At 40.4% G+C, this 17375-nt stretch overlaps 1 protein-coding gene across 3 annotated transcripts in view; it reads right to left on the bottom strand.

Annotated features, from left to right (window-relative positions):
• Positions 1-17375, bottom strand: part of pde1cb (phosphodiesterase 1C, calmodulin-dependent b) — an 82071-nt gene that overhangs the window by 47796 nt on the left and 16900 nt on the right. The window contains exons 1-3 of one of the 3 annotated variants that reach the window (XM_070974490.1): positions 13575-13737; positions 13132-13240; positions 8597-8623 (exon numbers count right to left, since the gene is read on the bottom strand). The exons of the other annotated variants lie outside the window; for them this stretch is intronic. Coding sequence (XP_070830591.1) covers positions 8597-8623; positions 13132-13232 — 128 coding nt within the window. The 5' untranslated portion in view covers positions 13233-13240; positions 13575-13737. Of the gene's footprint in view, positions 1-8596; positions 8624-13131; positions 13241-13574; positions 13738-17375 lie in introns of those variants that run through there. 3 annotated transcript variants of the gene reach the window in all.

The raw sequence follows: 17375 nt of genomic DNA, 5'->3' as shown, positions 1-17375 counted from the left end.
TCTCGAACTCTCTCAGCTGGACTGCTGTCTGTCTAAACTCCCTCAGACTGAAATGAGGAATGGACGCATCTGTTTTATATCATTTCAGCTCCACTGACCGAGCTGCTGTTGATTCTCAGCATGGCTAGTTCACTCTTTAGATGTACAAGAGATTAAGTCATTTCTGCACTTGGCAATTCATGATACAAATACATCCAGCCACAGTTCTAGTCAACTACCTCTTGGAAATGATCATTCACAGCAGATTTCCTAATATGCATATTTAGTGAAATAATGTAATGATTCTTCTCCATGCAAAACTTACTAGGTATTTGGTTTTCTAAGCATAGATATCAGACTGATTTGGCTACTCTCATACATAACATTTAGAGGATAGAATGCTAACTTAAATACGAGTTGGAGAAAGTCTGAGAGATTAGGGAAAGTTCTTAATCAGGATAAACTCAAGTTTTAATAATTCTTTTCTTTCTTTTGCTTTTCAGCCTGCAGCTAGTTTAGAGTTTCCCACATAAAAAAATGTCATTTAAAAATCTTTGAATCAGGAGAGATTTAATTGAAAGTGAGGTTTAAGAGTAATTAAATTTATCAATTGCACACAATAGGGAAAAGTTGAAGAAATGCGAGTGGTTAGGCCTGTGGGCCACGTCGTGATGCCATCATTTTAAAGGGTAGTGATGCCACAAGCTGTACAGGGTGACACTTTTGGTTTTGTGTCTTCTTATATTTTTCATATTGGATAGATGGACGTGTCTTGTGGAATGGACTAAGTATTTAGCATGACACAAAAACAAAAGCTAACTCATAACAATATGAATATTGGTAAGAACTGTTTCCAACAAACTTTCATAAATCAATGTTTAAAATGAGTTTCGCCCCAAGTGAGCCTGAAGTGACACCTGCGTTTCTAATTACCATTTTTTATGGATTAACAGTGTGCATCATCTTAATTTTTTAATTCATTTTCTAAGCACATCATCATCTTTATTGCCATTGTAATTTCTGGTCTTTACTGCTCAAGGGACAACAGTTTGTTTTATCGGATGTGATTGTATTTGTTCCAGAGCCAGCTAATTCAAACGTGAAACCAATAACAGTGTTGCGTTGTTGCCTCAAATGAATCATCTCCAATAAATAGCCCAGTAGCTGTGGTGACTGACAAATGGCCCCAAACCACAGAAAGGAGAGATGGAGAGGCTTGGGTAATGGCATCTAATGGGCTGTTCTTGAAAGGCAGCCAATGCCTAGAAGATTTGCTCCCTGATTACTGACATTAACCAAAGAGTTCAATTTTCCCTCGTGACTCTCAGCCTGACGATATCTGTCCTCCTCTGCATAGCTCTTGCTCTATTTTCCCCTCTGTCAATGTGGTGATTTTCTTCATTCACTGTTCCCTCTGTTGGTATTTTTATGCAAATGTTCTCTTCTAGAATGAAATTACTGTCATGTTATACCACACGGACAAACAGGTACCTGCATATTATCTACATACAAACAGAGACACTACCATCGCCCCTAAATCTCAAAACTTCACGCACAAACAAACGTATTTCCAGACACAGTAGCACAATCACAGTGTCTGAAGACTGGAGCAAAATGAAAGAGACCTGGCTGTAGATGCCTGAGTCATTACTGCCTCTGAAAACATGGACTGTGCCGCTGCATAGCTTCTACGACTGCAATCCTAACAAACACAGCAGCCCGGAGAGAGGATGGAGACACAAAAACTCTCATATAAACACACACACACACACACACACACACACACACACACACACACACACACACACACACTCAACAGAGTTGGCAACTGGGCAGACTACATAAAGCCATTTAAGGCTGGAGGCTTGCCTGGATCAGATGGCAAAACACTTAAAGCTTTTAAAAGTTGGGCTACAAGGAGTGACCAATGTAGCATATTTACAGGCTTAAGTAAAAGCCTGTTTCAGTCAATGCAGTATTTATGGGGATGTCAACACACAATATAAATTCAAATATATAACTGAACTGCTTAAAAAAAACAGACATTCAATTGTAAAACAAAACGCAGCACTGCAGTGGTGGCGGTTGATGCACTGAATGCGCTGCACGGGAATGACTCTGGTCACTATGTCACAAATATGGTGCTTCTCTGACATCGCCCTCTCTCTCACTCCTCCCAGATCTGGTGAATTAAGGGTTTATTTCAACTAAACCCAGGTCAGATAACATGACTGTTTCTGTAAATGGAGTCTAGTAGCTTTGGGGAAAGCAATATAGAGGCTTGTTTCTGCTTAAACAAAAAGGATCTTTCTCGTCAACAACTTACTGTGTCAGGACACTAAGATAAGACTTTATTGATCCCACACCGGAAAAATTCAGTCGTTACAGCCAGCAACTATTAAAAAAAGCAAACACAGTGGCATAAAAAGGTCATTTAGACCTTGAATAACAAAGAGCCTGCCAGTGCCAAAAACAAACACTCTTAAAAGTTGTGTATTGATGGCATACAAACACCTGGAGGGATTATATTGCTGCCTGGTTCATGTCTGTTGGCTGCAGCGCTCCCGCTCAATTCTGGAAAAACTTGTCGCCATTAGTCATTTGGACACAAAATCATGGGAAAATAGGGTCCATAATCACAAGGGTCTCTTGTTGTATTGGTTTGCCTTCTTATGGGCAAAAAGCACATAAATAAATAGTCGTGGTTTGAACCTATTTGTTTTTTCAGAGGGACGAATCGAACATCATTTCTGGCCAATTTTGATGGTCCTGGTATTCATCCACCTGTCAGGGAACACAAAGAGACACACAAGCTATCGACTAGTTGCTTTGTTTGTGAATAATCACTGTAAGTGGTGGTGCTTGGGTGATCAATGCCTTCGCTGATTCTACAGAGTTAGTCAAAGAAATAACACATTCTCAATCGACCATTCACTAAATTGTCTTCTGAATTGTCCAATCACAGCTTAGGAACTGTAACTAGGCACATTGTGTCTCACTAACTAGCTCATTAACTACGGTAGTAACCTAACCGAAGCTAGCATATCGTTGCTGACTACGTTATTTGGTGGTTATGTAAAACAAAAGGGCCTATTCATGACACACATGTAGTGTGTGAGAGCCAGTCCTGGTGTTGGTAACGTTACACTGTCTGGGACTCTGGTGGGAGGGAGTAAATGGTCACTGCTGTATTTTCCACATCCATTGCCCAAATTTTAGAAATACTGACATCATTCGTCTTCCCAATGCATTACTCACCACACAGTCACCCAAGAAGAAAAAAAATCTTTAAAATGGCTTAAATATTTGGATTTATTAAGATTTTTCTTATTTTATTAATTCAGTTTCAATCACCTTATTTTGAAAACAATTACCATTTAAAAGGAATAGAATTTCCTAATTAATAAGAGAAATAACATGAAAAAGAAAAAGGGTTGTTTGAAATCTGCACTGCACATGCAATTAAACTGATTGTAGAATCAAGCAGCATGAAAATGAGAGCTTGAGACTTAACTTGGATTGACACCTGACTTCCTAAAACATAAGTTCACTTCATATTTGAAAACAAAAAAGTCTATTTAAGTCTGGAGCAAAGTGGAGAAGAGCAGGCTGTAGATGTTTGACCAGCCTGTGTCATGACCGCCTCTGAAAACAAGAACTGCAGCCCTACATATCTTCCTTGGCTGCAATCCCAACAAACACAGCAATCCTGGGAGGAGACACAAAAAGTCACACACAAAAACACACACACGAAAACACACACACACTGGGCAGACTACATCAGGCCATTTAAGGATGGAGGTTTGCCTGGATCAGATGGCAAAACACTTAGAGCTTTTAAAAGTTGGGCTACAAGGAGTGACCAATGTAGCATATTTACAGGCTTAAGTAAAAGCCTGTTTCAGTCAGTGCAGTAGTCAGGCACCTGTCAGGGAACACAAAGAGACACACACTATTTACTTGTTGTTTTGTTTGTGAATAATCACTGTAAGTGGCTGTGCTTGGGTGATCAATGACTTTTTTGTAAACACAACAGAAACTGCTGCTGTTTTTTTTTGTCAAGTGAATAGAATCAAATTGCTCTCTGGCACATCCAGAAGCATGACATTAAGCAGAGACTTGTCAAAGTAAGACATTTTGAGTCAACCAAAAAATTGCTTGGAAAAGCAATTGTCAAATCACAGCTTAGCAACAATAACTGGGCACGGCAGGTCTGTCAAGCTTTGGATTTCTCCACATGCTAAAGCAGCGTTGTGATACGTTTGGGGGGGGGGGGGGGGGGGGGGGGGGCGCTGTCTTTTTTTCGGTCTTCCTAAAACCAAAAACTGTCAAGCATTTGCAACTCTGGCTAACTAGCCAAACCCAGCATTCCTTTCGACAGTTAGCATGTCCGAGCAGACTACATTATCTTATGGTCATGCATAAAAAAGCTCATGACACACATCCACTGTGTAAGAGCCAGCCCTGGATCATAATGTTCGTGGTTTTGTCCTGCTCTTTAATGAATTCAGGGAGGTTTGAACTCAGTATTGGAGATTTTCCAAATGCATCAGTCAGTCCTCATCCCCCAAACCTTTTCTCTTATAAAGGCAAAACTGCAATACACTCTGTGAAACTGTAACATTAGAGCACACATTCAACCTCTGTACACACTAATATGGTTAAGTTAGAAAGAAAAAACAATACATTTTTCCTCATCATAGTGATATATTTTATTCTTATAGTACATATAATGATGATACATGGATCATTAACTGGTAAGGATGCTGACTATTTGCTGGGACATGCAGCTTTAGCTTCAAACTTTCAGCATGATATCATGTACTATATCGACATCGAACGCATATTTCTTCTCTCACAGTTCTGATATTTAAAGGTGGAGACAATGTTTTCAACAGATGCATGGCGCTAATGTTAGCTTTCTTAGCTAGCTAGCTAGCTACAGCTGATTAAATCTACAGGTGACAGTTGTCATTTCACGGGGTAAAATCAAGAAGCCTGCTTTTGTTTACTTCTGTCTGAAATCGAGGAGCCATGGTTTCCAAACTGACTACGGGTTTCAAAGGTTAAATCTGCCACCGTTATCTTTCTAAACTGCTGTTTGAGAATGGACAGTTTGACAAGCATAGCAACAGTAACTAAGGGGGGTGTGGCTTAGCAAATTGTCAACTGTTGAAAAAGAAGAAGAGCAGAGCACAATGGTGGCCATGTGATCAAAAAACGATAACCAAAATAGGAACAGAAAAACTGTTTCTCAACTGCTACCGCCAAACCCACATTAAACACACAAACAAAAGCCTTTACAGATCTGTCTTTACAGCCTTTCTTCCATCTCTCTTAACTCCCCATCCACGGAAACACACACGCACACACTCAAACACTCCTCTCTCCCATCCCTCCATCCCTCCCTCTGTGAAGAGGGCTATCTCTCCCTCCATCTGCGTGTGTGAGGGGTTGTACTGGTGTGTCAGTAATGACAATGTCCCAGTGTTCCTCTCTGCCAATTAGCCCGGCCGTAATTACACAGACACATATGGAGCTGTCAATCACCTGGCTCCTCCACACAGGAACTCACCCACCCAGCAGAGAGAACGAGAGACAGAGAGACAGTGATAGAGAGAAGAGAGAGAATGAGAGCTTCCAACCGATAGCTCTATACCACCCCAAACGACCACACACTGTGCAAATAAGTAGCATGAGGAGACTTTCGTTCAATTACTCTAACTGTGCGGCAATCCCACAGTTCACAGGAAAATGCCATGAACCCGCATTAGGAGAGGCACTTCGGCAGCCTATTTTTGTTCTGATCTTCTTTCGTGCAGTAATTACAATTTCCTATTTATTGAGTTAACAGAACTTGAGCTGACATATTCTCCAAATGGTGACCAGACCAGTGTTTTAATAAAACTGTCTTCAGTGTTCATCATTCAAAGATGCTGGTGTTTGAAAAATTTTAAGAAAAACTGGTTGGAAGATGTTTACTGGGATTAATACTTTACCAGAAAAGGGGAAGCTCTCTACCCCACGAATAGCAGCACACTGTCTCAGGAATCCAGAGGACTGCACTTTGTCTTAAGGGATGTAATTTCAGTTACAGTCAAAATGCATTGTTCATATTTCAAGTAATCCTAAACAGAACAAGGATAAGTATGCATAAACCTACAGGTTCTAACATGACCGCTTCAGTGTATTATTTGGTGATATTAATGATTATTAAAGCAAAAGAATGCTATTTATGTCAATCAACATTAGAATGAACATACTTTAAACTTTGCATGCAGTGATACTTGACATTTGACCTAAACAAATGAAATTCATTACAGCGACTAACTTTCCATTTTCAAAGTCATTTTATTTGAATTAAGAAAGATTACAAACCAAGTTTCCATTAGAAAAAAATGGAAAACAACGGAAATTGTGGTCAAATATTATCTGTGTTTATGGACTAATGCTTCTGCGTGAAACAGGCTGTAATGTAATGCCTCCAGGCGTTTGGATATACAGTACATCCACTAAATGTGTTTGCTGTTGCTACTGATGGGCTTAGAGAGTTATTCTGTGTCTGACAACATTATGGAAAGGGCTCCTACAGAGATAGACCATTTTGTTAAAGACTAAAATCCTTTATGTTTAACCAGAAATGGCTGCAATATTGCTCTCATCAAAGCCACCAGACTCCATTCACAGAAACATTAGTTTTATCATCATCATTCAAACTCAGCACAAAACCCCACCAAAACCTCCTTGGTTTGTCTTCCACTGTTTCATCAATCAGCGTTAACTCCGTAGAAGTAAACCCTTAATACACCAAATTAGATGGTAAGAGGAGCAAAAAGGCAGACATCAGAGGGAAAATAGAGTGAAAATAAAGTCAATGATTACTCAAAGTTAAAAAGCAAAGCTCTCAGAAAGCTCTCACTCGCTCGGTGAGAGATTTCAGATGGATTCTTCAGAGATTATGGCGTATTTCATCAGTGCTGCTCTGCCAGTAAGCTTTCAGTGTGTTAGACCAGCACATGCATGCAGTTGTACGCCTACATATTCTCTTTACACATTTTGATATGTTCTGAATGTTTTATGAAAGAAAATGTTTTTCCAATAATTATATTTCTCAGGAAATGAGAAATTGTTTGGACAGGTATTCACAGGAATCCCACTTCCCAGAATTTAACCTTAAAGTAAATCAAAAACAAATACTTATTTTGTTGTTGGGGCCATTTAGCCTCCATGTCACAAAGAATCAGGCTAGTCATATTCTGTATTTTTCTTACTGTTAAAAAAATCCTATGAAATCAACAACATATTGATCACACTAACAAGCAGCCTTACATAATGTATTCCTCTGTACTAAAGAACCCTGTTGTTGTCCAAATTATCCAAACTGTTAAAAAACATAGATGAGTCTCACTGTTGTGACATGTTCCTTCACTCTGATGAACATGGGCACTATAGTTTATTTTGAGTCAATCCCACGTGCACCATCCCACTGCTCCAAATATTCACTAAAGCGCCAAATCTGTATCAATCCACCTCTAAAATTAGTCCCCAACAAATGCACTGAATACTCCTGCTCGAGTCGTGTTTGCTAAAAGTTACAAAGGGAGCTTGGGATCGAGTACAACAGACAAGGCAGAGAAGTCAGAAAGTGTTAAGAGACACCACATTGTTGTTTGTTTGTTTCTGTCTTTTTGTGGGATTTGCTCTGTTCAACCCTCCTGTCTTTGATGTGTGGCACCCTTTGTCTGTTTTTGGGGTTTTTTTGGAGACATTAATTTAATCCCTTAATTGATTCATGAAAGTAAGCACACCTTGAGACAGAGAGAACAATCTCAGTGCTTACCACAAAACACCTGGCTGATTTCAAAATCAGATCATACACAAGTATTGGAATATAAACGTTATTTGTGTCATCTGGCTCTTGACTTCTTGGCATTAGAAAAAAAATAATCACAAGGGAAAATGAAGTGAATAATGAAGGATGCTGATTGCAAGTTTAGATCAATGCAGAGACATCTCTAATGACACTTAAATGTGTATTATCCACTCATCCAGTGCCATGAATTAATTCCCGTTTTCACGCTTGAAAATAAATGCATTTATGTCGCAGTTAATACAGTAGAGAGCCTGATTTCCCCTGAGCATCTCTGACAGAACCAAACAAATTAAAGTTTCATAATGAAGAGGACAAGATGCGTGGAACATCACCATCATTTCTGTTCATTTTGCTGGCACTTATCTCGTCATGACGATGAGCTGAGACTGAGCTGAGAATCAACACAAGAGAGAAAGTGATAGAAGGAGTGAATGCATACAAGTGTAACAAGGTGTGCTTGACTTGATCAGGTAAGATCAATGACCCTCAGGAGTGAAGGTGGATGAACAGAGGGGATAAGAATGATAATATCGCAATAACAACTTTTATTCAAACTGCAGAGTTACAAAGCAACAACAAATCACAAGAACAGTAAAAACAGGTCGGACCAAGATGAGGTCCAGCGTAGGAGAGGAGGAGGAGGAGGAGGAGGAGGAGGAGGAGGAGGAGGAGGAGGAAATGGGACTAGGAGGGAGGGATGAGGAGAAGAAAGAAAAGTTCCAGAGTCCCAGCAGCAGGTCTTACCTCTGGGACGTCTTCTTGTACTTGCGCCTGACAGAGAAAATAAAAATGAGAATAGTGAGACATCAATTGACATGTTCATGATTATATTTTCTACTTACACACTTAACAGGGAAAGATACACTGAGCACCATGCAAGAACCACCTCTGTGAACAGATCTGCTCTTCACACATGCAAGCAATTTAAGAGAATTCGTCGGATTCACCAAAACGTTCTTGTTCTTGTAATTTTCTCCTTCGCATGAATGAAATGCCCTGTTGGTTCAGACCGGTTGTACAGATAGTCTGCCTCTCTTCATTGGGGGGGGGGGGACAATTGTTTGACTGAAGAATAACAATGATGTTGGAGTTAAAATATGATATTGAAATAAAATAAAAGCAAATACTTAACTAAAGCAAATTTTATACAAACTTAATATTCTGATCATCATAACAGCTTTCCAGTTTTCTGAGAGGTTTGAGCAGTTTTTTTACATTTTCATGATTTCATTGACATATTTTTGTAAAACGACTTACAGAGTTGAGTAGTTTGAAAAATTCTCTGCCTCTCACAGCTGCCTCAGGATCTTTATGTAGGTCCCTGTAGTCCAGTATCACGCTCTGTTGCACCTGACAGTGTAACATCACCTGCTGTATAATTTTCTCTTGTCATGGGGGTTGATTAGGGTTAGGAACCAAAATTCAGTTTAAGATTAGAACCAAATAGAAGATCAGGATCAGGCACCCATAAAAAATTTGAATTCTGACATTTTATGGTGTAAATTGAGTTAACATGTTCTAACACTGTGGAGACTGCAGACCAATGAAAAGCCAGGTGTGTGAGTAGCTCAGTGAATATCGACACCGGAGCTGATATGGGGTCATCAGCCTATGGTTCTATTATCATTATTGTATTATTTTATTTATTTGAGTTAATTTGTGGGGACATAGCTGTGATTTCTGTTAAGTACAAACAAAACCAAATGGTACAGGCAAAAAGGCAGAAAGCACTACTCTTAATGTAACATAACATATTTAACATCTAAACATTTGAACATATCCAACCCTAGCACTGATTATGCAAATGATCAAACGTCATGAACACACACCTGCTTCAGGTGGCCTTCTTTGATTTAAACACATGCTGCTAAATTCGACTTGGTCGAAACAAACTTGACAGAAAAAAGTACGTGGTGAGAATGTGGAAATGTGCTTACATGAGAGCCAATGTGCCTCCAACAACAGACATTATCCAAAAAAAAATCAGCCACCAGGAGAATACTACTGGATTTAACGTGTGGATAACAATTACATGTTCCCTCAGTGGCGGCGGCTCTTTCCTTTTCCTGTTTTGCGGGGATAACGTCAGGCATATTGTTAAGTTGTGCTCACACTAAATCTCAGAAGAATGCAAATGCAGACAATCACTTATGCAGATCAGGGATTTAAGAGAAGTGTAATGATATGCGAAAACACACACACAATCACACATACACTACTCCGCTCCTGACATTCCACCTAGTTCACTGCTACACACACAGAGACCAGGAACATACACAGTCACATTAAAACACACTTACTATCACTTATGAAAACACACCCACACCTCCACCAAGAGATAACAGCGTGACTAATGCTGAATTCACACATTCACGCACACACACATACATACATACACCAACACACACTAAAAGCACTCATAATAGCAAAGTGGAGGGGAGGATGGTCCCACTGCGGGTAGACTACAAACGTGCATTTGAATTCCAGTCAGGCAGAATTCACAGCACTTAGCTTAATTTGTTTCTCAGTCGTTTTCTGTATCAATCTTTCCTTGAGCTCAGCATAAAGAAACTGCAAGCTAAGCAAATTAGTCTCTGTGAAGAAATGTCAAGAGCTCACTCAAGATTAGCTAGAAATAAATGATTAAATCAATCTTTTGGGGTCCATCAAGCTATTAATATCTAAAAGACATGAAGAGTTTCAAGAGAGGAATATGGATAACAAAAGGACATGAGGGACAGACTAATAAGGACACCTAACAGAAGTATGGATATTTCCTACTCTCCTCACCTCCTCTCCTATGCTCTATCCTACCTCTTGGCCCTTCCCCCCATCACTGAGCTCTCTTTACATTCAAATGTGTGTGTCAACAACACAGAGCTTCTCCTAATTAGAGGGTTTTAATGCAATGTCCTTGGCATAATGAGGATGTGGGCTGAACGGGGTCATGGAAATTCCAGGAATTATTGTGATTACAAAAGGTCACAGAGAAGTTATTAAGCAAAATTTAACAATGTGAAAGCATATTTTTAGGGTATTTTCAAACAGATGTCTGGATGGTTCACAGCTTCCTGGGATTACATTTATTTTGTGTCAGTTCAGATGGTGTCATAAAGCGGTCATCTGGCCACCTTGATCCTCCTTGGGCCAAATCTAAGCTGTCCTTCCCTTAAGGGAGCTCTCTGTGATGAACTGTTGATCAAGTGATTAAATAATTCATTGATTTCCATTAATCAGTGGGTGACAGAGAGGTCGGGTCTGCCGCAGTGATCTAATTTATCAATGGAAATTCAATGGAATCCATTCACATATGGAAAAACATAAAGGGGCCATTTGTCAGAGGGAAGTAATAAAACACAACATGCTGCTCATGCCTTCATCAGTGGATGTCACCAGGCTTTAGACTGCATCACTGAAGGTTGAGCAGAGGGGAAAATGTCCAAAGGAAATGCTCTTTCTGTCTGTCCATGGATGACTGGTGTACTCAGTGGAGTCCACTGTGCCAGACAGGGCTGTGATAACCATCCAGCACAAACACACAAATCATACAGCTGCCAAACAAATCTCCTGGGATAAGCTGGCAGTACATACAGTAAATGTCACAGAGCCGCCCGTATACACCCTCAAACACACATGCAATCTATATCATCCGCACGAGCACATGCACAGTCAACCTTTAGCAATCACACACATACACATAGGCTGCATACTGTCAATCCCTCCCTATTAAACACACAACATGCACTGTGCAAAGCATCAACATCTGTGGGGGCTGCCTGTCAGTTGGAGCTCCCTCTCTTCAGACGGAGGCTCTTTGTGAGATTAAAGGCTAATGTGATCTCTGACACGCAACAGGAGCCTTCAGAGCAGCCAGTAGACTGCAGCGAAGCCATGATGGGTAACAAAAAAAAAAAGGTCCGGCCCCCTGTTACATTCATCTGACTCCCTATCCATCAAATATCCAAAAAGACAGATGGTTATAATAGGGAATTTATGATGGCGACCAAATGGAAGTGACAATGAAGTCATCCGAGGAAACTAAATGTGGCAGAAGATGACGGTGGGCTTCTGACACAGGAGAGAGAGAGAAACAATGACTAATCATGGAACAATAGGAATACCATGACATGAAAATAACTGAAAATAAAACAGAGTGATGTCAGAGCAGAGCTGATGGATGAACTGCAGCCCCATGCACACTTGATTCAGTCAGTTGTCGTCTGTGGCGCAGGAGGAAACTGCATTTCATTCAGACCTCCAGCAGTAACATTAAAGTTTTTTTTTTTTTTCTGAACACAACCCTCCTAGCAACACCGCTGTCTCCTTTCCCTGCTGAGTAAGAAGGATGAGAAGTGAAAATGGATAATTCCCACTTCATCTTGCATACACAGTGTGCTGGCTATTTCTTCTCAAGGCGAAAGGTCATAGAAGTGTTGATAGATTGGTGGATGAGAGAAAGTGATATCATACTGGGGGCTTTAAATGAGGAATGTGAGGCTCAGAGAGGCTTTTGTATTATTTAAATACAAATGATTGCATAAAAGAGGCAAAGGACAAAATGTGAGCAGACAGAGAGGAATTTCCTTCTGCCTCAACCAAATATGTGCACATGCAGTCAGTCAAGTCAGAATTTAAAGTCCTGTTTCATCATAATTCTGCATGAACAACAGGTGTTTGCTGCATGTCAGGTGACATTGCTCTTGGCTCATTTTTAAAAAAATAGCATGGGAGTTAAAAAAGTACTTAAATACGCATGCAATTAAGGTGCAAGTGTAACCTCTGATGTACTTTCCTTTAATAAAGGAAACAAACCATTCAAAGTAGTTCAAAGGAAGGAGCTCAGAGCTGTTTGGTTTGAGTAATTCCAATTTGTCTCTCTCTGTTTTTCTTACTTCTTTAGGTGTTTTTGTTGTGCTTTCATCATTCACTCTGGTTCTTTGGTTCTTTCTATGTGGCACAAATTGACACATGTACACCCACAATTCAACTCAGCGTCAGGTGAACAAAGCCAGGCTTTCATTATGATGCTCAAGTTCTTTCCTGTACCCTTCCTACGTGTTTTGTTTATGAGAACTGATGTAAATTAAACTATTACACATAAAAAATAGTTTGACATGTAAATATTAAAGTTTAATTCAAACATAAACATAGCTCTCTCTCTCTCTCTCTCTCTCTCTTTCACACACACACACACACACACACACACACACACACACACGCCACATTGCTTCACACACACACTCACACTTGTTGAAAACAGTAGAAGTGGATATACTCACAGTCCCCGGAGTCTGAGCCAAATCTTTTCAATCTGTTCTGGCTGAAGGTACTTCAGGGCTGTGCTTTCAAACTCCTCGATCTCTTTGGTGGGCGACTCCATATCAGAGGCTCAAAAAGTTCAGGATGTGCCAACAAGAGATCAAAAACAAAAAAAAAAAGTTTAATCCCTCTCAAGTGTGAGCGGTGAGGAAGACGCAACGCAGAGCAGAGAGATGTTGCGTTGTGGTGGAACCCAGGACGTGACCAAGGTTTCCTCTTTCTTCATTCACATTTGCACCCACAGCTGCGACAAACCGGCCGTCATCCTTCCTTTTCCTCTCTTTTCTCTCTTGTTTATGTGAGAGAGAGTGTGTATGTGTGTGTGTGTGTGTGTCTGAAACTCAATAACAGTGCAGTGCAGTGCTCAAGCAGCTGTGACAGTCGTGAAATAACCCAACTGTACCTCTTTCCTTTCTCCCTCTCTTCTCTCTCTCTCTCTCTCTCTCTCTCTCATTCGTTCACTTCTCTCCTGTGTGAGCACAGGGGTCCTGGAGCCGTGCCATGCTCTCCCAGCAACAACGGGATGCAGACGGCAGGGCAGCTCAATCCGGGATTAACGCTCACTGCCGAGCTCTCTGCACAAGAGGGAGGGAGGAGAAACATCACCAGTCAGAGAGGGAGGAGTCTGGCTGATAATGAGAAACCATGTTCTGTTTCATCCACTGGAAAACCAGAGGGAGTGAGGGAGGAAAATGAGTGGGGATGGAGGGGAACACACCTTTAGGAGAAGCTAAGACGGAGGTGTGATTGCCCTGCATTGCTGTAAGAAAATATCTGGTTAAAGAATGAAAATGGGAATTTTCCCCATGAGACACTCCAATAATGACACAGTTTTTCCTTCCACTTCTACACACACATGCTTATTTCATCAGGAATGTGAAGGTTAATGCCATCACACAAGCACAGACTGCATCATTAGTGTAGATCAGCATTGAAAGGGATGAAAACATTCACTGAAAATGCAAGAGCTTTAGATCTGTAATGCATTCATCTGAAAATGTAGATAATGCATTTGCTTTACAACATATTAAATCTCGTGCCAGAGAAGATTACATAGAGTGCAGACAGTGTATTGACACTGATTTGACTGAGATTACTCTGATCCATTGAGCACATTCAGGACCGTCCCATACTCAATCCCCCCAAATATATTATTCTCTCTGTCTCTTTTTCTTGCTCATACACAACACACTACGGATCCAAAAACAGTGCTGTCCTCTGCATTTTTATAGCCAAAAACGTCCTTTCTGCTTCATTTGGTCAGTTATCAGGCCAGTTATTCAAGATGGATGGATTATGATACCCGCAGCCATATAAGCCACCACGATGCATCAATTCCCTTCATTATGAAAGCTGCATCAGTAATTGCATATTGAATACAGTGGTGTCTGCTTTCTTCTCTGGGCATTTTCTTCTACAATGCTAAACTTTCCGGTGTACTGTGTCTTACCATTAACGTAACCTGTGAAGCATTTTCTATAGCAATAACCACACATGAAAGGTGCTATACAAATAATGATTGATTTGATTACTATAATAAACTACGACATTTTTCTATGCTGTGTTTTAAACATTTCTGGCTTCCTGTCATTCTTCCTGTCAAGAGAGATTCGATTACATTTCTAAGTCATGAATGACGGAATGATATCTCTAACTTTCTGAGCACCTCAGCTAACTCCTAGCCCATTGAGAACATACAGCTGCCATACAGCTAATTTTTTCTGTGAGCCCAAAACTTGCAAGGATGACTCAGCCCAGACCCCCTTTATCCGAGCCCCCTACCATACTCTTAGGTCTTTCAATTACTTGATGCAGGATGCAGGGATAATGCTAGGGCACCACCTCAAAGAGGCTCCTGCTTTCATCTGCTGAGATGGGTCCTCCATGTGGAGGGAGGAGAGACGTCTGCCTGAGTGCCATGAAGCCTGCTGATGTTCTCTTCAAAGGTGCACTTATCTATGTCTCTTTCTCCCTCTGTCTTTGGCTTTCATTTTTTTCTCTTTCTGGCTGCCTTTCTTCAATCCACTCTTCATGGACATGTTTTTCTCCCTTTTTGTGGACGTATGCTGGTCCCCAGGAGATGTAGCCACAGGCAGAGTTGACAGGTCAACTTGAGGGGAAACCGAACAGTAACTTCCCATTTCACTGCTTGCTGTTCACAGGTTTACAGCTCGTGGAACTGCTGTACCGTGTCATCTCTATGCGTAAGTGTGTCACTGAACAAGGCTGAGCCTAGTGAGAAAGGCTCTGTCAAAACACTGCAAGGACTGGGAAGGTCAATGTAAGCGGCATTGCACTCAGAATCGAGTGTTTACTCGGAAAAAGGAAAACTACACAGTGAGAGTTGAGTGAAGAAGAAGTAGTTAGAAGTTTACAGGAGCCGACATTTGATTTGAAGGCTAAGAGAATCAGATTGTACAAGTTAGATGTGGAAAGTGAAGAAGACGTGCTCTCCTCACTAAAAGCCAGTTTTCCAATTATCTCCACACTCACACAACACACATGGTCAGAATTAGATGATTAAGAAAAAACCTGGATTATGTTCCATGACATAGTTTTATTAGAGTTCGAACGCCAAAACATTTCAAATTCTCGATGCCTACTACATGTGCACATGGCAATTACAATATTGCAAAGGTTAGGGAAAGACTGTGGTCATGGTAAATAAATTAGGACATTTCTGACATCGGACTTGGCTGTCTCTAATGACTATTGAAACCTTCCGAAACAGACAACACAACATTCACACTCACTTAATGTAGAGATTGGACAGGTATGTAGAGGTGAGAAAGCGGGCACAACAATATGACTGTCTTTGAGGAAAGGTTATCCGAAAGAGTATATCCTTATTGCATACTTTAATGATTATTATTTCTGTGATGGCCAGCTTTTCACCCAGCCTCTGAATGCGGGCGTTCAGAAGACTTTTACCCTCAGATGTCGTCAGATAAGACTTCATACAAATTAGATTATTTTGGGAAAACCTGCATCTTCAGGGTCAGCCAAGTAAAACATTGGGTTAAGGTGTTTTAAGACAGCTGTTACAGTTTGTAGAAAGTTAATGTTAGTAGAAAAGCAGAAAAAAAGCACATTTGTGGCAATGTGGCTTATTTGGACCACCGGATGGTGAGTGGGACAATACAAGAATATTCAGTAAATGTGATTAAACATCAGGAATACAAATAAGTCTTGTACTGATTGCTCATTTCTAAATTATGTGTGATTGTTGCCAAGGAATCTGGAAAACAGGGAGTAATTAGTGGTCGGAAGGACAAATTGTAACAGATACATGTCCACACAAAGCATGCATAAACTCATCACAGTCATTTGTTAAAACCAAGGAGGAGAAGCAAATATAGCAGAACGTGAATAAAAGCTTTGCCTTGGGGAGGCTGCACGACAACAATATATGTCTGAATGAGTGATTAAGGAACAGAATGGACTTTACACACATAGCCAACATGTTATTCAATTTAAAGAATGATGGACCAACACAAGAACCAAAACTGATTGTGTAACTTCACATAATGATCATCAAAATATGTCCCTGATTAATTTCTATCACAACAACTGCTCAGGAAAAAGACCTAATAAATCAAGTCTTGGGGAAATTAATTATTCGTATGACTATGACAGAGGGACTTGCTGGAAATTACTCTCTACTAAGGTATTCTTGTCACTGTGCTCAAAGCTCACACATCGAAATCAGGACATGAACAGGCCTGGCCATTTGGAGGTACATGAAAAATTCAAATCTCATTTAAATTTCCAGGCAAGTCGATAAGGAAATCTATGCATCAAAATAGCAATCGCCTTTGCGGTAATGACCGCATTTTGGTGAAGACATCTATTACAAAATAGGATTTCTCATCTATACTTCATTTCTGTTTTTGTCCTGGATGTATGGAAGGATGGGTGGGAAAAAATGAGGGCACCCAGCCATGAAGCTACATTTATTGGCAGAGTGATGGAGGTGGAAAAATACTCCAGAGAAGAAACTTCCGATTACTTCATTCCCAAGAGAGTCAAAGGTGATGCATATAGTACAGAGCCTTGGTAAGGGGGTTTTGTTACTGTAATAAAATGATTATTTTCCAGCTGTGATGACCCCTGCCCTTCCCTGTCAATCTCTCCATCTTTTTTTTTTTTCATACACCGATGGTTGGGGTGATGGTTCATCAGTGCTGGCTGGAAACACCTGAGC

This window comes from Chaetodon trifascialis, chromosome 11 (genome assembly GCF_039877785.1).
Source record: "Chaetodon trifascialis isolate fChaTrf1 chromosome 11, fChaTrf1.hap1, whole genome shotgun sequence".
Classification (NCBI taxonomy): Eukaryota; Metazoa; Chordata; class Actinopteri; order Chaetodontiformes; family Chaetodontidae; genus Chaetodon; species Chaetodon trifascialis.
Note: the sequence above shows the minus strand (reverse complement) of the source record. Positions and strands in the feature narration are given on the sequence as shown.